At 43.8% G+C, this 24,314-nt stretch overlaps 1 protein-coding gene across 1 annotated transcript in view; it reads left to right on the top strand.

Annotated features, from left to right (window-relative positions):
- LOC126249461 (gamma-aminobutyric acid type B receptor subunit 2) overlaps positions 1–23,288 on the top strand; it is a 370,961-nt gene extending 347,673 nt beyond the window's left edge. The window contains exon 15 of the mRNA XM_049951115.1: positions 22,524–23,288. Coding sequence (XP_049807072.1) covers positions 22,524–23,017 — 494 coding nt within the window. The 3' untranslated portion in view covers positions 23,018–23,288. The remainder of the gene's footprint in view (positions 1–22,523) is intronic.
- The last annotated feature ends 1,026 nt before the right edge of the window (positions 23,289–24,314 follow it).

Here is a 24,314-nt window from a genome sequence, read left to right as displayed (position 1 = left end):
TGCGCCGCACCAACGTCCTTAGACGGAAATTTTTTGATGGCCCCTTACATAACAATTAGTCAAATGTTAATCCTAGACAGTTCTGTTTTTTTTTCTTTATTGGATTTCAATTCCCCCCGCTCCTAGAGGGGGGGGGGGGGCGGGCTGGCGGCATTTAATATGCTGCTCTACAGCCTACAGAAAAGTTATAAAACATAATGACAATAGAAACAAACAAGAAAAACAGGCGATAAAACGGTAACGTAAAAAACTGTAAAATGGCGGTAAAAAATGGTTCAAATGGCTCTGAGCACTATGGAACTTAACGTCTGAGGTCATCAGTCCCCTAGAACATAGAACTACTTAAACCTAACTGACCTAAGGTCATCACACACATCCATGCCCGAGGCAGGATTCGAACCTGCGACCGTAGCGGTCGCCCGGTTCCAGACTGTAGCGTCTAGAACCGTTCGGCCACACCAGCCAGCAAAATGGCGGTAAGTTGTGGAATTTAAAACAAAAACACTACGGTGACGATTCGGATGAAGACACACTAGAAGTAGACAGGCACAATTAAAAAACATGGCGACAGTCTGGATCTGTTCGCACGAGATAAAAAACACAAGTAGCGACAGTATGGCGGCTGTTCGCAACACTGACAGGGGACGCACAACACTGAACACTCACTTATAACAGCACTACACAGGTCACACGGCGGCAGATGAGGGGAGGGGACCCCGACCTATGAGAGGGAAAAGGGGGGAGGAGAGGAAACGAAAGAAGGGGGACCCGATGGAGGGAGGGGACATAGAAAAGCGGGGGCTGGGCGGACGCGAGAAGGAGTGGGAAAGGCAGTGGAGGGGACAGCAGAGAAGGGAGGCAGAGAGAGGGTAGGCGGGGAAAAAACAGGATGGAAGGGGGACAAGAGGGAGCTGGGGAAAGGACAGGGGAAAGGAGGGGGAGGTGAGGATCAGAGTTGATAGGACAGATAAATGGAGGGAGAGAGGGCATCATCCGGGAGGGGGAGTTGATGGAAGCCACCTTGGGAAAGGAGATGAAGGGTGTTGAGATGGAGGTAGGGAAGGGGGGGGGGACAGTTCTGCGGAGACCTCTATATACAAAATGGTATTTTGACAACGCTTTCGCAATACAAAGACGCTATGACCAGTTTTATATGTACCAACATTTCTCTTTCCTCTAAAATGAGGTGCAGGATACTTATAATTAAACTTTCGCTGCTTGAGCCGTGTGGACGGGAAACTATTTATCGCATTGGTACCCAACTTTATATGAATGATGTTCAGACTGTGCACTGCAGGATTTGCATTGTTAATGGTGTTAGTGTCATGAGTTGCTGTTAGGTTCCAGTACTGGTACGGCGACAAAGGGTTGAAACACGAGCAGCAGTATGCATCACAGTTGCAGACAGTCAACTTGGGTCTGGACAAGGTGAGCAGGGCTTTACTCACAAAGCTGTTTAATCACAACATCAATAGTACTGATGCTCTTCACGAGTAGCGACGCATTAAAGGAATACGGAGAGGTCCTCTTTCTGCACTGGGGTTGAAAAATATGATTTGGAAGTTCGAATTAACTAGTGATTTGACAAGTGCACCTGTAATAGGCTGACGGCGAATTGCGCCACAAATTATTCGAGAAGTTACAGTTGCTGTGGCTGAGAATGCTGGATGCAATGCACGACCTTCAGGCAATGGACAAGCTATGTGAAACAGCTGAACATTCTACGGTCCACTGTTCGAAAAGTGCTGCCAACAATTGTGGAATGTACGATAATAACAGAAGCTCAAGAAATGATGCTGTGATATGCAAATGATTACCTTTTCAGAGCATTCACACAAGGATGACGCCGGTGGTGACACCTACAACGTGCTGACATGAGGAACGTTTCCAACCGATTTCTCATACACAAACAGCAATTGACCGGCGTTGCCTGGTGAAACGTTGTTGTGATGCCTCGTGTAAGGAGGAGAAATGCGTACCATCACGTTTCCGACTTTGAAAAAGGTCGGATTGTAGCCTATCGCGATTGCGGTTTATCGTATCGCGACATTGCTGCTCGCGTTGGTCGAGATACAATGACTGTTAGCAGAATATGGAATCGGTGGGTTCAGGAGGGTAATACGGAACGCCGTACTGGATCCCAATGGCCTCGTATCACTAGCAGTCGAGATGACAGGCACCTTATCCGCATGGCTGTAACGGATCGTGCAGCCACATCTCGATCCCTGAGTCAACAGATGGGGACGTTTGCAAGACTACAACCATCTACAGTTCGACGACGTTTGCAGCAGCTTGGACTGTCAGTTCGAAGACCATGGCTGCGGTTACCCTTGACGCTGCATCACAGACAGGAGCGCCTGCGATGGTGTAGTCAACGACGAACCTTGGTGCACGAATGGCAAAACGTCATTTTTTCGGATGTATCCAGGTTCTGTTTACAGCATCATGATGGTCGCATCCGTGTTTGGCGACATCGCGGTGAACGCACATTGGAAGCGTGTATTCGTCATCGCCATACTGGCGTATCACCTGGCGTGATGGTATGGGGTGCCATTGGTTACACGTCTCGGTCACCTCTTGTTCGCATTGACGGCACTTTGAACAGTGGACGTCACATTTCAGATGTATTACGACCCGTGGCTGTACCCTTCATTCGATCCCTGCGAAGCCCTACATTTCAGCAGGATAATGCACGACCGCATGTTGCAGGTCCTGTACTGGTCTTTCTGGATAAAGAAAATGTTTGACTGCTGCCCTGGTCAGCATATTCTCCAGATCTCTCACCAATTGAAAACGTCTGGCCAATGGTGGCCAAGCAACTGGCTCGTCATAATACGCCAGACACTACTCTTGATGAACTGTGGTATCGTGTTGAAGCTGTATGGGCAGATGTACCTGTACACGCCATCCAAGCTCTGTTTGACTCAATGCTCAGGTGTAACAAGTCCGTTATTACGGCCAGAGGTGGTTGTTCTGGGTACTGGTTTCTCAGGATCTATGCACCCAAATTGCGTGAAAATATATTATATATTTTTCCAATGAATACCCGTTTATCATCTGCATTTCTTCTTGGTGTAGCAATTTTAATGGCCATTAGTGTATATGCCAAGTTGACTGAAATTGGTCGATTGGTTTAGGAGGAGACGTGGAACGTACATGTATACATTTTTGTAACATATGTGGATGCTACAAACGGAGGAAACTGTGTGCATTCCTTCATGTGATTCTATAATTGCTCACTAGACTGAACTACCAACCAAAAGCCATCGGGTGTAGAGCACTCTCCCCTACCTAAAGGGAACAGTTTCTTAAGGCTTCCATAGGGTGATTCAGCTGCCCCTACCTATGGGTTTTATGCAACCTGCAATGCCTTCCAAAACAATGTGCAAGATTTTCATATCTCTCCCATACTATTAGTCTTACAGAAAAAATGAACTGGACCTTTTTGTAGGTAATTTGATGTTGTTGAATTTTGTACTGGGATACGTTTTCTCTGGAGGTGACAGTTTTCGTGTTATACAAGAAGAGAAAAATAAGCAGAAGATATGAATTTAAGTTTGTGTTGGGGATGGCATTGGACTTAGGTAGTCTGTGCAGCAAATGTTGCCCAGATTGTTGCGGTGGTGTAGTGGCTCGCATTCCTGCCTAATAAGCAACGAGACAAAGTTTCAAGTCCCAGCCATGACACTAATTTTAATTCATTTCTTCAGCTTCCATCATTACAAGAAAAATGCGTTTGAAGGTCAGTTTTGTGCGTTTTTCTTCAATAATTCGAAAACTACAGCCTCTAGTAAAAGTGTATCTCAGTACAAAATTTACCTACATTAAATTTCCTAAGTGAAGGTAGTGTTCAAGTTTTTCTGTAGGTCTAATAACCTGCATGTAGCGAAAGAGGGAATATGACAGTTTTGCACGTGGTATTTAAAGGCGTTGTGGGTTGAATAAAACCAATCAGTAGTGGCAGCTGAAGCACTATATATTATCCAAGGAATGGATATATTCGTTTGTCTGTTTTCAGTGAGTCGGGCTATGCAGAACATTTTTTCTTACTCAAAAATCAACAACAGGTTTTGTCGTTAAACTTGTTGAAGCTACCACAGCTTGGAACTCTCAGAGGCAGAAGGTGGTGGCCTTGCCAACAACATAAGCAGAATATCTAGCTTCCTTTCAAGCTGTAAAAGAAATCATATGAATACAGTAAATTTTGCAAAATATTATGAAGCTAAAAGAAATAATTACCACCTTGTACAACGATTGTCAAAGTGCCATCCGGTTGATCGAGAACCGTGTGCAGCATAAGCAATCAAAGCACATGGCTGTGAAGTATAATTTTATACGAGAAAAATTTAGCTTGAGCATCTTGAACCTGAAACATGTCAGCTCTGCAGATCAGCAAACAGCCATTCTCATCAAGTTACTCACTAGAAGAAACTCTGATAAATCAAGATAGCTACTTTCTGTTGTCGACATTGATTTATTGATCGAAGTGGGTGTGTTGTGACAATGAATTAATAACGATATGTTTTATTTGTTTCTCAGATATTCGTAAACAGTACTATACTTTCACATTTGTATTTGTCGTACTTTCCAGTTGCTTATACAGTGCTGCCACCTTCGACTTAAGCAGTGAACTTAGTACTACAGAGACTGCATTTTTCGTTATTATAACATATGTGCGCGCGTTATGTATCACCTTTTTGTATTTATGTTTTGTGACGTTGGAGTTACAATGACTAACTCCTTGCAGAGGTACCTACAAGACGTCCATGGGTGAACGCTACATATTATTGTTGCTGTTCGCTTTCGTGCAGTCAATAGTTTTTTTCTAAGTTACCCAAGAAAATTATTCCATAAGGCGTTGTTGAGCGGGGATATGCAAAATATGTCAGGAAGCTGATTCGTTCGTTTCCGAGACCAGCAATGATACGAAGACCAAAAGTAGCTGAACTTAATTATTTGAGCTGCTCAGCAATGTGCTTCTTCCAGTTCTAGTACTTCCATGCATTCTATCCTTTTTGCTGACTTCTGTTCATATGCTACAGCAGTTGTTGGTATGAGGCTGTTTGTTGTATAGAAATGAATATAGTGCGTTTTCTCAAAATTTTGGGAGGGTCTGTTTTCAGAGAACAACTCAATAATTCCTTGAAAAACACTGTTAACAACTCTTGTGTTGCTTTTTCTCTAATGATAGTGATTATAACACTGGTATCGTCATCAAAATTACAAATTATGCTTGATGAATGTTAACAGAAAGGTCGTTCACTTATCTAGGGTGTCCGACAAAGATGTTCACACTGTTTGTAATTTAATAACTCGAACAAAGGAAAAAAACTATGAATTTTTGAGTTACATAGGTGGTCACGACATTGTTGATAATGTTTTACTGTTGAAGATGTTCAAAATGCCCTCCACTGACAGCAATACAGTGTCTGCAACATCGATGTAAATGTATTTGGTTGCCATTCGCATGGATTCACAGGTAGTCACAGTCGCCTCTCTCATTCCATCCCGCGTACGTGGCTTTGTGACGTACATGATGTCCTTCAGATCTCATCACAGAAAGATGTCAAACGGCGTTAGACCTAGAGATCTGGTTGGAAACTCAACACTTACTCATCGGCATATCCACCTCTCAACAAATGTTGCAGCCAGGAAATGCCACAATTCATGATGGTAAAGTAACGGTGTTGTCGGAAAAAAATTCTTCAGCTCGGTACAGTTGGTGAACAGCTGATACAATTCGTTCCTGCAACATGGTAAGGTGCTTTACACCTGCCGCAGTTCCTCCAAAAAAGAATGGCCCTGCAAGTCCTGTGACAAACATATCACACCACACTGATAACACAGGAAGATTACGGCTCGTTCTTCCGTAACATGGGGATTATCTGTTGCCCAGTACACAGAAATATGGTGATTGATGGTTCCATTCAATTGAAACGTCGCCTCATCAAATCAGACAATGACGTCAGTCAGCTGATCATTATCGCAAACTCATTCAGAAAATTCGAGACGCTACTTGAATCGTACTCATTCATCACGTGAGCTGTCTGGGTATATAGGATTATCCACTTTGCTTGCTGTAAAATGCGATGTATATTTGATTTGCTTACACATGATTCGCACGCTGCTTGCTTATAGACCTCTTTGGACACCACGTGAGAACTTGTTAACACTGCAACCACCTCTCTTTTGTCCGCTAATGCTATCTTCTGCCACACCGTCCCTTCTTCCGATCACGCACACTACCTTCCCTCTCAAATTTGCTGCGTAATTTCGTTTCTGTAAAAGCGATGGTGACGCAGCAGCAAATTCTGCTCGCCATCTGCTCTGCACTTCCTTCGTGTTTTCACCTTTCCACTAACACTTTAAAATGCACTTTCTTGGCTCCAAGGACAAGTTTCCAGCCATCTTGTTATTTACGTGGCAACTGAAAATAAACAGAAGAAGAACAAATGAATGGTTACATAAATTAGTCATGAGAGCACCATATAATCATATTTGAATCAGGTTACCATTAATACCTCCCCGATTATTAAAGTAAACCCCACTTTATGGGACACCCTGTATAAGTAATAGGAGAGAACCCAAAATGGAACCTTGCGGGACTCCTTTTGTGATTGCTAACCAGTAACTAAAATATTCTCTCCTTCCAACAATCTTTGAATTATCCATCACAACATTTTGCATTCTGTTTCTATCCAACATAAATGCTTTGCAAGCCACCATATGATGCACGGTGGAGGGTACCTTGTATCACCACTAGTCATTTCATTTCCTTTTCCACTTTGCAAACAGAGCGAGGGAAAAATTATTATTTATATGCCTGTGTACGAGTCCTAATTTTTGTTAACTTTTCTTCGTGGCCCTTGTGCGAGATGTACATTGGCGGCAGTAGCATCGTTCTACAGGCATCTACAAACGCTGATTATATAGATTTTCTCAATATTTTTACACAATCCCTCCAGGGATTCCCATTTGAGATCACGAAGCATCTCCATAATAATTGTTTGTTGATCGAACCTACCGCTAACAAATGTAGCACCATGCCTCTGAATTACTTTGATGTCTTCCTTTAATCCGACCACGTGGGGATTCCAAACACTTGAACAGTACTCAAGAATGGGTCACGCTAGTGTTCTATTTGTGGTCTCCTTTCTAGATGAGCTACACTTCCCAAACTTCTCCCAATAAACTGAAGTCGATCACTCATTCAGTTTCATATTGCTTTACACCTAGATATTTAATCGCCTTGAATGTGTCAAGCAGCATACCACTAACACTGTTTTCGAATACTACATGATTTTTTTTCCTACTCATCTACATTAACTTGCATTTTTCAACATGCATAGCAAGCTGTCATTCATCACACCGAACAGGCATTTTATCTGAGTTTTCATGTATCCTTCTACAGCCACTCAACGATGATACTTTCCAATATATTACACCGTCAACAGCAAACAATCACAAATTGCTGCTCATCCTATCGTTAGATCGTTTCTGTATCCTGTCACTCTACCCTGGGGCACTTTTGGCAATACCCTTGACTCTAGTGAACATTTGTTTTCGAAGACAATGTACTGGGTTCCATTAAATAAGAAGTATTCGAGCCACTCACTGTCTGAGAACCTACTCCACACACTCGAACCTTCTTCAACGGTTTGCATTGAGGCACCGTGTCAAATGCTTTCCATAAATCTAGGAACATGGGATCAGCCTGTTGCCCTTCATCCATGGTTCGCAGAGTATCATGTGAGGAAAGGGCAAGCTGAATTTCGCACAAGTGATGCTTTCTAAATCCGTGCTGATTTGTGGACAAATGCTTTTCCGTCTCCTGGGTATATATTATATTCAAACGTAGAATATGTTCAAGAATTCTGCAGCAAACAGATGTTAAGGATATTGGTCTGTAATTTTTTGGGTTCGTTCTTTTCTCTTTTTATAAACAGGAGTCGCCTACGCTTTTTCCGGTCGCTTGGCTCCCTGCACTGGGCGAGAGATTCGCGATTAATGCAAGCTAAGTAAGGGCCCAATGGCAAAACACAACTGGGATTCCCTCCGGACCTGGCGACTTACCGGTACCCTGTTTTCAACGTCTTTCAGTTACTACCCGACGCCAGGAATGGCTATTACTGTGTCCTCTGTACGGGAGTCTGCGCGACTGCAGGAATGATTTTTTTAAACGTGAAATTTAAAACTTCGCCTTTCCTTTCTCTGTCTTCTATTGCCACACCACCCTGGTCGACTTGCTAGAAGCTTTTCACCCGCTTATTGATTTTACGTAAGACGATAATTTTCTCGGGTTTTCGGCAAGAGCTTTCGGTTGGGTAAGTCGCATGCCTTACGCATCAGTATTTCTATAGACGCATGAGTTTCTACTAACTTTTGCCTGTCGACATTCCTACATTCTTTTTCGAACCGAGAATGCAATTTACTCTGATTTCTCAGCATTTTTCTAATTTTGTTATTAAACCACGGTGTGTGTCTCCGTCGGCACGTACTTCCCCAGATCGCGATTTTCACTCAATTTAAACTTTTACGTCTCTCTAAAAGTTTTTAAATAAGATTCCCCCAATAGTGTGTAAAGCCGTCAAGTCCATAAAACGTAAGTTTTTCGAAGAAAGTAACACGAGCAACGTAATCAAGCTCCTTGGAAAGATCGCGCTACCAACTGGTGATATTTTATTGTTTAAGGCTTGTACTACGAGTATTTGGTAAGTGAATGTATAAATAGCATCCCCAGTCGACCAACCGTTATGGAATCAAAACTGCTAATATGCTAAGTAAATTGTTTATACTTAAATGTGAGCCTATTCTTCAGTACAGTGCTTTTTCGAGTATTTTACTAAAAAGATGTCAGTAAGGTAATTGGATGCTAATTATTTAAGTCTTCCTTGTCCTTTGAAGAAATTTAACAATTGCATATTTTAATCTGCCTGGAAATTTTCTCTCTGATGCATTACATATCACTAACAACATTACTTACTATGTTCGAACAACTTTTAGGAAATATGTTTGAAATTCCGTCAGCGCCATATGAGGTTTTGTGTTTTATAACTGCCGGCCGCGGTGGTCTAGCGGTTCTAGGCGCGCAGTCCGGAACCGCGCGACTGCTACGGTCGCAGGTTCGAATCCTGCCTCGGGCATGGATGTGTGTGATGTCCTTAGGTTAGTTAGGTTTAAGTAGTTCTAAGTTCTAGGGGACTGATAACCTCAGAAGTTAAGTCCCATAGTGCTCAGAGCCATTTGAACCATTTTGTTTTATAACTTTTATGGTTCAAATGGCTCTAAACACTATGGGACTTAACATCTGAGATCATCAGTCCCCTAGACTTAGAACTACTTAAACCTAACTAACCTAAGAACATCACACACATCCATGCCCGAGGCAGGATTCGAACCTGCGACCGTAGCAGCAGCGCGGTTCCGGACTGAATCGCCGAGAACCGCTCGGTCACAGCTGCCGGCAGTAACTTTTATAATTCCATTAACTTCAGTGAAGATGCTGGTGGTACTTCTATGTGGAATATCACTTTTAATATAGGTCTATTTTCTTGCTTCTCCAGATTGTGGGTCTACGTATGAATGTTTGATAGTAACCACAAAATGCAAGATAAGCGTACAATACTTTATGTTACACATATCACACAGCAGAACAAGATCGCATACGTGTACATCAAAACAAAACATCCGAATAGAACGTTCAGTCCAAAGGTCCAAAGAGGCGACTACCGCATATCAATAGTCAACACAGAGACCCCCCCCTAGCACCCGCCCTCCGCAGTCTGGAGCATGGGAAACGACGAAAGAGTGTGTCGTCGTCGGTGTAAGTGACAGTCCGGCGGGTTGAGGAGTCGACGACGGATCGTCAGACATGGCGCGTGGAGGCTCGACCGTTATGGTGAGCACCTAGAAATCGCGGAACCATTGAGGAGACGTGCAGGACGACCCGCTCTGGTGACGGGCACCGAGTGTGGTCGTGATGGAGTGTGTCGCTGAAGAAATTGGACGACGATGGTAAGGCATCCGACTGCATCGATGAAGACAGAGAGATTGTCTTCTTCATCTGTGGCAGGCGGAGTGTGGAAGGTGCGAAGCAGCGTAATGTAGCCAGTGGAAGGATACTCCAGAGAGCGCGGATGAGTGAGCAGTACGAACAGCAACTCATCTCGCAGCTGAAGAGAGAGATCGTCGATTGGGTACACAGAGACATCGATGACGAATCTCGCGAAGCTCGAGTGAGTGGAAGAGGGCGACGGTTCCTGAGGCATAGTGGCAGGCACGCACGAGGAGGTAGCAGTCAAGTGGATTTCCGCATCAAAATGGTTGAACAGCACTGCTTACGCATCACTTTCACTGAGAGGGGCAGCACACAGTGTCCGTCGGTTGCTATTATGGAATAGGAAGTCAGCACTGGACGATGGGTCGGTAGAAGCACAAGGAGAGGCAACGGAGTCGTTCAGGATCCATACTAGTTTCACGCAGTTGAGCGACGCCGTATGGTATTTGTCTTGGACACAAGTGTCTATAGTGTTCACAGCACGGGCAACGACCTTTTGGGGACCCGAATATGGAGCTCAAAGGCACAAACACACATAGTCAAATGGCATCACTTATTCACAATGTGGGAACTCTTTATGTAGGAACAATGGAGGCATAGAGTGACAACTAGCAGGAGGCGGTCCCATGCAGCCCATGTGTGAGCGTACACGTTCGACAAAGGTAAGCAGCTCGGTCAAAGCAGGAGCAGCGTCATCCTCGACAAACTCGGCTGGAAGAATAAGAGGGTCCCTGTACAAAATCTCAGCCAAAGAGGCGCGTAGATCGTCTCTGAAAGCAGTGCGGATCCCTAAGGAACCCAGGAGGTGTCATGGCGCATAAAAGCAGTTTTTAGAGTCCTGTGCCTACGCTCCGTCAAGTCGTTACCCTAAGGATGATATGCCGTTGTGTGTAATCTGTTAGAGCCATACAGATCACACAGTTAAGTGAAAAGTAACGACTCGAATTGTCACCCATGGTCGGTGGTGATGGAGGGCAACTGAAAAAAAAATGATTCAAATGGCTCTGAGCACTATGGGACTTAACTTCTGAGGTCATCAGTCCCCTAGAACTTAGAATTACTTAAACCTAACTAACCTAACGACATTACTCACATCCATGCCCGAGGCAGGATTCGAACCTGCGACCGTTGCGGTCGCGCGGTTCCAGACTGTAGCGCCTAGAACCGCTCGGCCACTCTGGCCGGCAGGGCAACTGAAGCGTGCGAGCCAGTTACTGATGAACGCTCTGGCTACAGAGTCGGCCGTAATATCAGATAAAGGAACTGCTTCGACCCACCTGGTGGTGCGATCAGTAATCGATAATATGTACTGACAACTGCCTGAAGGGGGGTAAGGACCCAATGAGGCTGAGGTGAACATGGCGTAATCTGCCTTTAGGGGTATCAGACTGGCCTAATGGCAGTTGGACGTGCCGACAAATTTGGCTACGTTGACAAGGGAGGCAGGCCGAGGCCCAAGCACGGCAGTCCTTGTTAATGTCCCGCCACACGAAACGCTCGTGACCAATCTAGTAGTAGCCTTAATGCCAGGGTGAACATGGTTATGTAAGCTTGAAAGCGAAGGAATTCAAGAACCATAAGTACGAGAGTACCCGTGGAAACATCACATAAAATTGGAGATGTCCAGCCAGGTATAAATTGTGTGTCCCTTTGGAAGCCAGATCTGGAAGCTGTAGAGATGTGGAGAGGTCGAATAAGAGTTTCTGACCATTCTTTCCACCAACCTGTCGTCTTCTATAGTTGTGTCCCCAGCGCAGAAGACAGCTCGTCGGTCGTGGGATCTTCTTCGGTGGAGGCTGCTATGCTGTTATCTCGAACCTGTGATTGTGCTTTCTATGGGATGCCAATTGCCCAGGTTAGTCCTTGTATCTACAGAGGGCAAGATCTGTGGTACTGACAATGATAGTAGGCGACACTTCTCATTAATGTGTCCTGTTTGGTTATTATTTAAATGTTGACACATTTTACTTTGTCTTTTACAACACTCGACACAGCTTTCTTAATTGTACGGTAACTTTTCCATCCAACTTGCGAAATAGAGATACGTGTCCATCCCTCCAGAACGCCCGAAAGAGAGTTACATATCCGGCTCTGAAGAACGACCTAAACAGAGTGACTAGCGCAGCCAAAGTACTTCGTCTCCCAGGCGCGCCAAAGCGAACTGAAGGTGTCCAAAGACTTCAGTTGCAATATCGTTACACTTGTGTTTCTCAAAACTGGTGAAATTTAATAAACAAAAACGACAGACTCGTACGGTAACCATGAGAGATTGTCATACTGAAAACTAGGTTAAATACAATAAAATTATATAAATAATTAATAAGAGTAGTTAGGCGTTTTGGCGCCTAACACCCGAATGTGCCGACCAGTCAGAAGCAAGTTCAGTACAATTGGTGGACTCGCCCACGGGACTGGTACATACTGTACCATCTCTCGCTTGTACGTCACTCAAATTTTGCACCATATGCTACTTCACGTGTATCAAGCTGCATCAAGGCGAGCTTTTAGCAAAATAAAATACTGGCGGCCACAGCCAGGAATATCACTCAGGGAGATGACGGGATTGTATGATCAGGGATGAAGAAGGGTCGTTGATCAAGACCTGCACATCTGCATCCAGAAGCAGTTGTCTCCTGAGTTCGTTCAGGCCAGTGGCAGAAGAGGTAGCATACACAAATGACATTCAGTCTGCCACGACATTATCGGCCCCTCTAGTGTAACAGATATCAGTCGAATATTGACATAAGAGGTCCATATGGCGAAAGCGGAGAGGGGTATGCCAGGCAAAGCGTTGCAAAGGGTCTCAGCTAGCGGTCAGTGGTCTGTGAAGAGTGACTTCTCGTCCCTCGATGTCCTTTCAGAAGTAATGTTTGGCCTCTTAAATGGCCAGGAGCTCCCTGTAGAAGGCGGAACATTTACGCTGAGAGGGTGTACGATTTTTGGAGAAGAAATGCAGAGGCTCAGAGAGATCACATACATGCTGCTGCAAAACAGCTCCGATGGAGATTTCACTCGCATCAGTAGTGATGAATAGGCGAGCATCAGCGATATGATGTGCCAGCGTGACTGCATTTGTAATGGCCGTCTTGAAGTTACGGCAAGAGCACTTTATGTCATGGGACCACTGAACCTTATGAGACCGGAAGTGTCTTTTTTTTTTAGCCAAAGCGTTGGTTAAAGAGATTTGAAGACAGGCAGCGCGGTGACGACGACGTCGAAAAAGGTTCTTCGTCCTAATAAACCACCTCAATTGTCAATGGTTTCAGGGAGAGGGAGGTTACTCATGAAATCAGCGCTACTGGACGTCGGGCTGATACCCTCAGATGAGACAAAATATCCAAGAAACTGGGTGCAGGGGCATAGGAGTTGTGAATTTTCGTGGTTGATTTCCATAGCGTGGTCAGAAAGGGCTTGTAGCACCTGTTGAAGATGACGTTCATGTTCCTCGACAGAGGAAGAAAAAATTAGGATATCATCCAGGTACGCGAAGCAAACGGGAAGCGAAAACAGTATAGATTTTTAGACCATGAGGCATGAAGCAGCAGTCGAACAAATCGAACGGGTAGTGATCGCTGTTCTCGGAATCTTGACCTTAACGTTGGTATCTGATGGTGTGCTTTGCGGCAGTCGATCATGCTGAAAACTTGCAAGTCGTGAAGTTCCTGGGCGAAGTCCTGAATAGGGAAGCTGTCCAAAGACATACGAGCGTTCAGTTTGTAGTAGTCCCTACAGAGGCGGAAAGAACCGTCTTTTTTTACCCGGTGAATGGGGGACAACCAGGTGCTATCGGAGGGGCATACAATAACCATGTCTAATACGGGGTGTTCAAAAAGTCTCTCCGCAGTGCCGTATGACTGTTAGCCGCGTGTGCCGTATGCCGCAATGAATATACCGAAATGAAACTCACTGAAATACAAATTATTAATTTATTGAATATTCACATTAAATGTTGAAAGTGTCCCCCCTGTTGTTGGATACACAATTAAATTCGTCTAATCATGTTTCCAAAAACAAGCTGTAACATTTCTTCTGTAACAGAAGAAGTGAAATTGGATATTGCAGTTTTCAATTCATCAATGGATTTTGGACGGTTTTTATAGACAGTTTCTTTCGTTGCACCCCAGAAGAAAAAGTCAGGTGCGCTAGGTCAGGCGATCGTGGAGGCCAAAGTCCCTGTGAAATTATGCGATCACCAAAAACATCAGCAAGCAGTGACATTGAGACACGAGCTGTATGCGCGGTTGCACCATCTTGTTGAAGATAACCGTTCAGTATTTCACTTAACACAAGTTCTCCTACGAATGGGTACAGAATGTCACTGCAGTATCGTTGTGCGTTCATTGTTTCGTTGAAAAACACAGGCAGGCGAACAATCATACGGCACTCCGGAGAGACTTTTTGGACACTCCGTAGTTCCTGTCCTTAGCATGACGTAACTTGGTAGCGTTAAGTCGGAGAGGTCTGTGGTGAACTGGCGGTCCGTCCGTGATATGCAACCTATGGCACGTACCACTAGCAATCGCGCCAACTGACGCACTAGTCACTAGTCAACTGAGCGGGCGATGTCGCAGGAGAAGTCCGAGGTACGGCACACGACACATACTCTATGTGATCAAAAGCATCCGAACACCCCCCCAAAACATACGTTTTCCATATTAGGTGCACTGTGCTGCCACCTACTGCCAGGTACCCAATATCAGCGACCTCAGCAGTCATCAGACACCGTGAGAGAGCAGACAGGTACGCTCCGCGGAACTCACGGACTTCGAAAGTGGTCAGGCGTCACTTGTGTCATACGTCTGTATGCAAGATTTCCACACTCCTAAACATCCCTTGGTCCACTGTTTCCAATGTGATAGTGAGGTGGAAACGTGAAGGGACACGTACAGCACAAAAGCTGTTGGCTGACAGAGGCTGCTGACAGTTGAAGAGGGTTGTGCTGTGTTATAGGCAGACATCTATCCAGACCACCACACAGGAATTCCAAACTGCATCAGGATCCACGGCAAGTACTATGACAGTTAGGCGGCAGGTGAGAAAACAGATTTCATGGTCGAGCGGCCGCCCATAACACATCACGCCGGTAAATGCCAAACGACGCCTCGCTTGGTGTAAGGAGCGTAATCACTGGATAACTGAACAGCGGAAAAACGTTTTGTGGAGTGACGAATCACAGTACACAATGTGACCATCCAATGGCAGGATGTGAGTATGGCGAATGCCCGGTGCACGTCATCTGCCAGCGTGTGTAGTGCCATCAGTAAAATTAGGAGGCGGTGGTGTTATGGTGTGGTCGTGTTTTTCATGGAGTGGGCTTACACTCCTTGTTGTTTTGCGTGGCACTATCATAGCACAGGCCTACATTGATGTTTTAAGCACCTTATTTCTTCCCACTGTTGAAGAGCAATTCGGGGATGGCGATTGCATCTTTCAACACGATCGAGCACCTGTTCATGATGCACGGCCTGTGACGGAGTGGTTACACGACAATAACATCCCTGTAATGGATTGGCCTACACAGAGTCATGACCTGAATCCAACTTCGTGAAGAATGGGCTGCCATTCATCAAGAAACCTTCCAGCACCTGATTCAACGTATGCCTGCGAGAGTGAAAGCTGTCGTCATGGCTAAGAGTGGGCCAACACCATATTGAATTCCAGCACTACCGATGGAGGGCGCCACGAACTTGTAAGTCATTTTCAGCCAGGTGTCCGGATACTTTTGATCACATAGTGTAGAAATCGTTAAAGTCGCTAACCTGAGAAACCAGGGGTGAAGGCGTCGAAGGTGAGTACACAGAATCCTCGATGGCGGGTACCTTCGAAATAGAGAATCTTCAATTGCTCGACGAGCTAGCCGCAATTTATCTGTCAGCTCGACAATCTGACGGCGTAGAGTGTCATTGCTGGAGCGAAGAGTGGAGATGTCGCAGTGTTGCGATGCGATATCAGCGAGAACAACTGTAAGGGATGCAGCTAGGCGTGAAAGTTTGGTAGATGTGCTAATAAGGGGCTCAGACGAGTAGTCCGAAAAGGCTGTAGTGGGGCAGGAGAAACACTGTATAGTCTTGCGCGATGAGTACAGTTACACCGCCGTGTGGGTGTCAAGGTAGAGCCCTTGGAAGCAAAGGAAATCTATGGCGAGAGCCGGAACATCAACACTGGCCACCTGAAAAGTCCACGTAAAAAAAAAAGTCGGCCGAGAAGTGCAGTCGGAGAGTCGCAACACCGTAGAGTCAGTGCGTAGAACCATCGGTGACTGGAGATGGTCTGCTGGAGGGAGTGACCTCTGAATCACGCCCAAATAGGTGCCAGTGTCGACCAGAAAGAAGGACTGCGTAGCGAGGTCCGCACGAAACACTCAATGGCTGGAAGCCACAGAATCCGGAGTTGGTGACTGAGTTGAGAGGAGACATCGAGTACAATCAGCGCCTTTGGATCCCGTGTGCACGGAAGACGGCAGTTCCGGGCAGCGTCACCGAAAGTGACGTCACAGCAGCAAAGCCAATACACTTTGTGCGGCGTACGGCGGTAGAAAGCCTGTATAGGGAGAGAGTGGCCATAGGTGAAGTTGCCCGTGATTGCTTGATTAGCTTTGGCGCCATTTTTCTGCCAAACGTCTCTCACGCTTCCTATGTTCGCCGTGCTTTTGAACTCAATTGAAGTTCAGAGGACTTTTGGAAACGATTGAAAGGTATTTGAATTATTGAGAGACTTGTTGTGCGTTGTGCATGCATGTTCGATTTAGTTGTATATCGTTTTTAGTACGTAATTAGCGTTTGCGTGCATACTGGTAGCATCACAAGCTTTTCTGAAGCCAATATCTGACAGTCCTTGCTGGAAACGGAAAGTTCCTGTAATTGTTGTGCCATGCTCATTCGACTTTATAGCGTCAAACTTTATTTCGTTCCGAATCAGAACACTAGGCATTATTTTGGTTTCAGTATTATTGCCTGACTGTTGACGCAGGCAAGTTGTAAGCACGTTTTCCGCAGTTTTCGTGGTTGCTGAAACATTATTCTCAGTAAATAATTGTAGGTACTCTTGAAGACAGTTTTTAATAGGCCTACTTACAGTGGGGTAGAAGGGATACGGTAGTTTTCTTGTTATATTTGGTCGTTATTACAGTAGCCTACATTTAACATTACCTGATTTTGGTAATCTTTAACGTTTGTTATCTACGAGAGGTAAACAACTGCTTACGACTTTCATTCATCTGACGTAATACAGGTACGTTAAATCTTCAGCTTTATGCACTTTCGATACAAAACAAATCCTATACACTATATTTTTTTATTTAGGTTACTTTCATTGCAATATGTCTAGTAAACGAACTTTAAAGGAGATAAATGCAAGTAACGAATATTTTTTACAGCCACTGTATCAAATTTTCCTGTGCTGTACGTAGTAGGCTACTATGAGTGTATTATAGCTGTAAAGAAAGACATTTAACGAATGATTTCGTCATATTGTCTTGTGCTTTTCATTCGGTGAGTGTGTATTCTACTGCTCCACTACTGGCCATTCAAAAGTCCCGCCCGCAGTTTGGCAGAAAAATGGCCGCCGTACCGTCCGGTTGGCCACTCTCTCCCTATACAGGCTCTCTACACGGCGGGATTCGCTCACGCCATCTGTTGCGCTGTGTTGAGTACCAGAAGCGTCAGGTTCCATGGGAGGGGGAGCCGGCAAGATTCAAGTCCTGCCGACAGGTGACAGATGCGTCGCCTCACACGGTGCGCGATGGCCTCATCCGCGAGGTGGACGGGGTGTCAGCGAGGTAGCGCGCCAATCGTGTCAGGTGTAGAGAGCTTGGCAGAGGGTAAGAGCAGTCGATGGCAGTTAATGTTCTATGTCCTATCTGCGAAAAGGAAGCAAGTGTCCACGAGATCAGTTACGTGAGATAACAGTTGCAACTGAAGGGCATATGGGAGCCTGCCCATTCATGAAGTCCACAGGTCAGAATCAGGCAGCACATCCGAATCAAAGATGATGTGCAGACGCCTCCCAAGTTATAAAGGAGATTTATATCCTAACAGTTCCTCATAAGCCGGCCGGGGTGGCTGAGCGGTTTTAGGCACTACAGTCTGGAACTGCGCGACCGCTACGGTCGCAGGTTCGAATCCTGCCTCGGGCATGGATGTGTGTGATGTCGTTAGGTTAGTTAGGTTTAAGTATTTCTAAGTTCTAGGGGACTGATGACCTCAGATGTTAAGTCCCATAGTGCTCAGAGCCATGTGAACCAAGTTCCTCATAAATGACTTCAGGAGAACGAGAGAGGCACTCGACGATAATCAACTTGGCATTGGCGTACTTTGGGTAGGAAGGATGGGAGAGCATGAGGTCACTGATTAGGTCAGTATGTTAGAGGTAAGACACACGAATTTTGCGTCATCACTGTGCACGCCACGTATGTCGAGGATGTTACTTACCAGTGTGAACCAAGTCTTTGGGCTGCCCTCAGTAAGCTGGGGAAGCGGGCCACCTGTGCTGAGGTCACCACCGGAGCACCGAAGGTAGAACGGGTGGACGGTGAGGTAGTTTGCTAGCCTGGTGAAAAGCCATCAGTGATTTGTGTGACATCCTCAAAGGAAACATGTGGGAGAACCAATATGGCAGGGGCAGCAGACAAAATGCAGGTGTAGGCGAGATAGAGACCGGCACGGTAGACGAGCCATAACCTGAGGACTGCGCAGTCTCCATAAAGAAGGCGCACAGCCGGCCGGAGTGGCCGTGCGGTTCTAGGCACTACAGTCTGGAACCGAGTGACCGCTACGGTCCCAGGTTCGAATCCTGCCTCGGGCATGGATGTGTGTGGTGTCCTTAGGTTAGTTAGGTTTAAGTATTTCTAAGTTCTAGGGGACTGATGACCTCAGATGTTAAGTCCCATAGTGCTCAGAGCCATGTGAACTAAGTTCCTCATAAATGACTTCAGGAGAACGAGAGAGGCACTCGACGATAATCAACTTGGCATTGGCGTACTTTGGGTAGGAAGGATGGGAGAGCATGAGGTCAGTGATTAGGTCAGTATGTTAGAGGTAAGACACACGAATTTTGCGTCATCACTGTGCTCGCCACGTATGTCGAGGATGTTACTTACCAGTGTGAACCAAGTCTTTGGGCTGCCCTCAGTAAGCTGGGGAAGCGGGCCACCTGTGCTGAGGTCATCACCGGAGCACCAAAGGTAGAACGGGTGGACGGTGAGGTAGTTTGCTAGCCTGGTGAAAAGCCATCAGTGATTTGTGTGACATCCTCAAAGGAAACATGTGGGAGAACCAATATGGCAGGGGCAGCAGACAAAATGCAGGTGTAGGCGAGATAGAGACCGGCACAGTAGACGAGCCATAACCTGAGGACTGCGCAGTCTCCATAAAGAAGGCGCACAGCCGGCCGGAGTGGCCGTGCGGTTCAAGGCACTACAGTCTGGAACCGAGTGACCGCTACGGTCCCAGGTTCGAATCCTGCCTCGGGCATGGATGTGTGTGGTGTCCTTAGGTTAGTTAGGTTTAATTAGTTCTAAGTTCTAGGGGACTGATGACCTCAGAAGTTAAGTCGCATAGTGCTCAGAGCCATTTGAACCAGTTTTTTGAAGGCACACAAAAATCTTGACGCAGCAGATGTGGGTGGAGGAGAGGCCAGCAGGTGTGTCAAATGTGGGCAATGGTTTCAATGACGTAAGCAAATGACACTCTGGCCTTGATTGTGGTACATAGCCTGAGGTCTCATCGGCGGCCAGCGTCAAGTGTCACTGAAGGCTTGGTGCAGCGACTGCAGAGACATAGAAGGATGTAGTGGTAGGAATGGAGTCCAGTGAAGTGGCAATCCTGTCTGCCATGGAACAAATGTCATTCCTAGGCATTGTATACCAAACTGGCACAGAAGGAGTTGGTAGGCTGGTATTGTAGCAGTAGCAGTACTGGCACTGATAAACGAGTAAGTGTCCCGTGAACTGACCATCACAGCTGTGGAATCCTCTTGCTTAGCTGGCACAGAACTGGGATCACATTGGTGCGTTGTATTGTTCAGTCGATGTAGTGTCACACTGTGGCAGCATGGCTTGTCCTTCAGCCATGGAAGCTTGCAGACAGACAGGTTATGGCACTGGATTTGTGAGACATGAAGAGGCGAGGTGTGGCAAGGCCTTTTGTCAGAATCCATTGTCTATGACCATTATGCGAGCACTACAGCATAACATGGTGAAGAAAATATGAGAACTACACAAAGTCGGGATCACCACTGTGGAGCTAGTAACCACAAAATACTATACAAGCAGTAAGCATACAACACTTTATTTTGCATATAGCACACAGCAGAACATGATTGTGCACATGTAAATCAAAACAACATCCAAATAGAACTCAAATCAAAGAGATTCAGTCCAAAGAGTCGATAGTCGCTACAACCTGAACCATTTAATCCTATTTTTGATGCTACATTTGGAAAGTGATTGTTAAAAATACTTGCAGTTTGTGACTTATCACTCACAACAATGTCATTTAGATTAATTGTTGTGGTATCTTGGACACTAACTGTTTGTCCAGTCTCCTGTTTCACACTATCTGATGTAGTTTTAATCTTAGTATCAGTGTTATTAGTTTCTTTCAGGATGTGCATATTTCTGGGCATTTTAACAACTTTCCAGCAGTTTTTTGTAGAATGCAGGTAACATCAGATCTTGACTTATTTTGGCCTTTATATAAATTCCCCTTTTCCTCTTAAATGAGATTTTAATCCGTTTAGCTATCCATGGCTTAATTGCTTTTTATGGACTTTCTGAATAACTTTTTAGAAAAGCTACTTTCAAATTCTGACACAAATTCACCATGGAATATAGAGAATTTAATATTAGCATCTCTTTCTGTGTGCACCTCACCTCATGCCTCCTCTTTTAACTTATTCTTAAAACATTACTCCCTGTTTTAGTCAATAAGCCCCACTGCTTGCACGAAAATGTCTCAGAGTTGTAGGGTGCTACATTGTTTATTCTATTAATTATACATCATGATTAGAGATTCCATTAACAAACAGGTACACTTTTATTGTTTCAGCCTAAGCACTGTCTACAAACATGTTATCAATCAGAGCCCTGCTATCTTGCTGCATTCGAGTTGGAAAATTCACTACTGAAATCAGACACAAACAATCAAATAATGATCCTAGTTCATTTTTTCCATTCGGAATCTTTTAAAAAATATGCACACAAATCTCCAAAAACTACTAACTTTTCTTCTTGTCTGACAAGTAGCTCAATAATACAAACGGATTTCTCATAAATAGCTGAAAGTTTCCTAGACAAAATCTATAGACTGTTACAATTACTCGAAAAGTATTCTGCAGTGACAACTTGCAATCACATACTCCTAGGTTTGATCTACACAAAAACTTCTTGTTCCAATATTTTTCATTTTGCATCCAACTTTTACATATGTTCAACTCCTCATTTTTCCATATGAAAATGATGCTAGTCTATAACCCCTGATATTTAACTTCCCTATGTCTGTGGTTTCAGAGTCACAGAACATCAGTTCAGAGTTTTCCACATCTTATAGACATACAAGAAGGACGTCTGCCTTGTATTTCAACCCCCTCGTGTTCTGATGAAACAAACTAATTTTATTTTTCTGGAAACTGTTACATATATTGTGGTCCAGTTCTATTCTAATTTGAGACTTTCTGTCTATAACATGACTCCAACACAATAAAATCTAACATGAAGAAACAAAAAAGCCATCTGTGCAAGTAAAAAATATAATAAAATAAAGCTAAATGCTTCCCATCATCTGACACAAGAGCACGAAATAGAGTCATTGCATTATTTTATGTTAATTGTTTTATCAGCTACATCACAGACAAAAACAGATAAGGATAAAAGTCTTATAAAATCTATCATATTTTTACTATAAATATGTGTGACATGCAGCATAAGTCTGACCGTCCAGGCAAATGCCACGATGGTTACTTTGAAAGGGAGCAGCTGATTTCCTTCTCTGCCCTAGACACGGTCTGAGCTTGTGCTTCATCTCTAACAACCTTGATGTTGATGGGATGTTAATACCAATCTTCCCTCCCTCCTTCTTCCTTTTTTTCACTTAGAAGTCAAGTACAAATTTCTAACTATATTTAATAATATCGACTTTGTAAATATCAGCTATTGTGGATGTTGTCAGTTACATTTAGGGTCTACTGGATGTGCGACTACATAATATTTTAACATGTCCCAACATTTTTCCTCAGTTGCAGGTTGCCTTTCTCAGGGTCATGATCTGCACACACCAGGAGCTTTTACTCATAATAACACTTGACCGATTTCCTTTCACAAACAATATTGTTTATTATATACATCTTCCTTTTCTATTGTGCAGGCTCCAAAAATCTGATATTAGACAAGTGAACATACTCAGACTCTGTCATTTGCCAACATAATTCTTCTGTCATGTAATGAAAAAAGTAAAATTATTCTTCTTTGCAGAAGCTGACAGATCTGAGTCCACAGTGATCCAGCGATCAGTCTCAGAGAAAAGTCATGAAAGATCAGCAGTATCACACAGAACACCACACCAGTATGTTCCACAAGAGGTGGAACCAGTTACAAAGAAGAGTCCTGCTGATTTGAGAAACTGTAACATTGATGGAATACCACCTCTGAAGCAACAGAAGTCAGCAATGTCTCATGTACACAGTACACCAAATGTGGCTACAATCCGTGGTGGACTGTATTCAACAATCTCATCATATAAGCCCCATGGAAATTATACATCATCTAAAACTGTTTCCTCATCATCTGTGTTGAATGTCTCGGGAATGTGCTCAGCAGTTTCAGAGGGAGAGCTTTTGGATCTAGCAATTCTCCCAATTTTTCAAAAACTGTTGAGTGAAAGACATAAATCTAAAACTGGGTATGGAGCATCAATTGCTTCTTGTCCCAATATTTCCATAAAGTGTGACATAGTTGAGTATTTATAGTTCCAAGTTAGAGACCGTGTATTTGTTTAGAAGGATGATATAATGAAGTTTCATGTGAAAATAGAAAATTGTTACATGTGTGTTGAAAGTTCTAAAATTTTTATCTGAGTGAATATTCAGTCTAATGTGATGGAAAACACTTGAGTGCCTCACAAAGAAGGCATGCATCTCAAAGAAATTCACCAGAATTTTTAACTTATCTCTTACAAGTTAAAGAAGCATGTTTATGTGAGAAGCAAAAGTTAAACTACTATGATTTCTTAAAGTCACTGCTATAAGAAACATATTGAAAATGATGAAATGAATGTTGTTATACTTAAATGTTTTTGTTTCAAGGTGTTATGTCATAATTACTGTTGCTGTTTTAGAATGTAAATTTTATATATATATATAACTGTTGAATTGTTCAGATGTACTCAAAATGTTGTGTGACTGTGATTTAAATGCATGTTTTTGATCTTGTGTTTCAATTGATTAAGCCCTAGAGCATAAAATGTTTTCATTCACTTTTGCTGTTTAATGAATTCTGGATGTGCGCTTTAAATGTTTTCGTAGATTAGTCATATATCGTATTGTTTCAAGTGATGTAACTTTGATTACATACCAATCTTCCCCAAATTTGTTCACTACATTCAGAAAGCTGTTAACAGCAATCATGATTTTTTTTATCTTGTAGACCAGTTACCTCTGTATTATAAAAGTGCTCACCATTTGGAAAATATAAATATATACATATGTGTGTTGGAATATGTACTCTAATGTTAAAACTGAATGTCTTGCTGCTTGCAACAGGGTGATGCAGGTTCTGTACCTCTTAAGATAATCACTTGGGGAAGTACAAGCATATAAGTCATAAACACTCATTTCATTAGACTATTAGGCATATCAGAGTTTGTACATATTTTAATGTCTTCGAAAGCCATCATGGTAGGGCCTAAAACTTCAAAAAAGGCAGGGAAGTGTCTGAAGTGTCTGTTGTAGTTCAGACCTTTCACTAAACTTGTGAGAAGAAATATTTTGTGTGTGGCATAGCATACTTATTCGTCTCATGCTGGTTTCAGTTCATCAATTCAGATATAATAAAGAAGTATTTCTACATATACCTTCACTACATCTAAAATTTCACCACTGTTGATCCATTACCAAAAATTACATAATGCTGAAAAGGAAATTAAATCCTACCCATAAGAAGTTTCATCAAGAGGCATTTCAGCAAGCAATTATGTAGATGCAGCAGTTTTGAAATTTATTTATAATTGTTACTGCTCATAAGATAATGAGATATCAGGGTTCTTTA

The sequence above is a fragment of the Schistocerca nitens genome, chromosome 3 (assembly GCF_023898315.1).
Source record: "Schistocerca nitens isolate TAMUIC-IGC-003100 chromosome 3, iqSchNite1.1, whole genome shotgun sequence".
NCBI classification, from domain to species: domain Eukaryota; kingdom Metazoa; phylum Arthropoda; class Insecta; order Orthoptera; family Acrididae; genus Schistocerca; species Schistocerca nitens.
The sequence above is the reverse complement of the archived record's forward strand: the minus strand, read 5'-3'. Positions and strand labels throughout refer to the sequence as shown.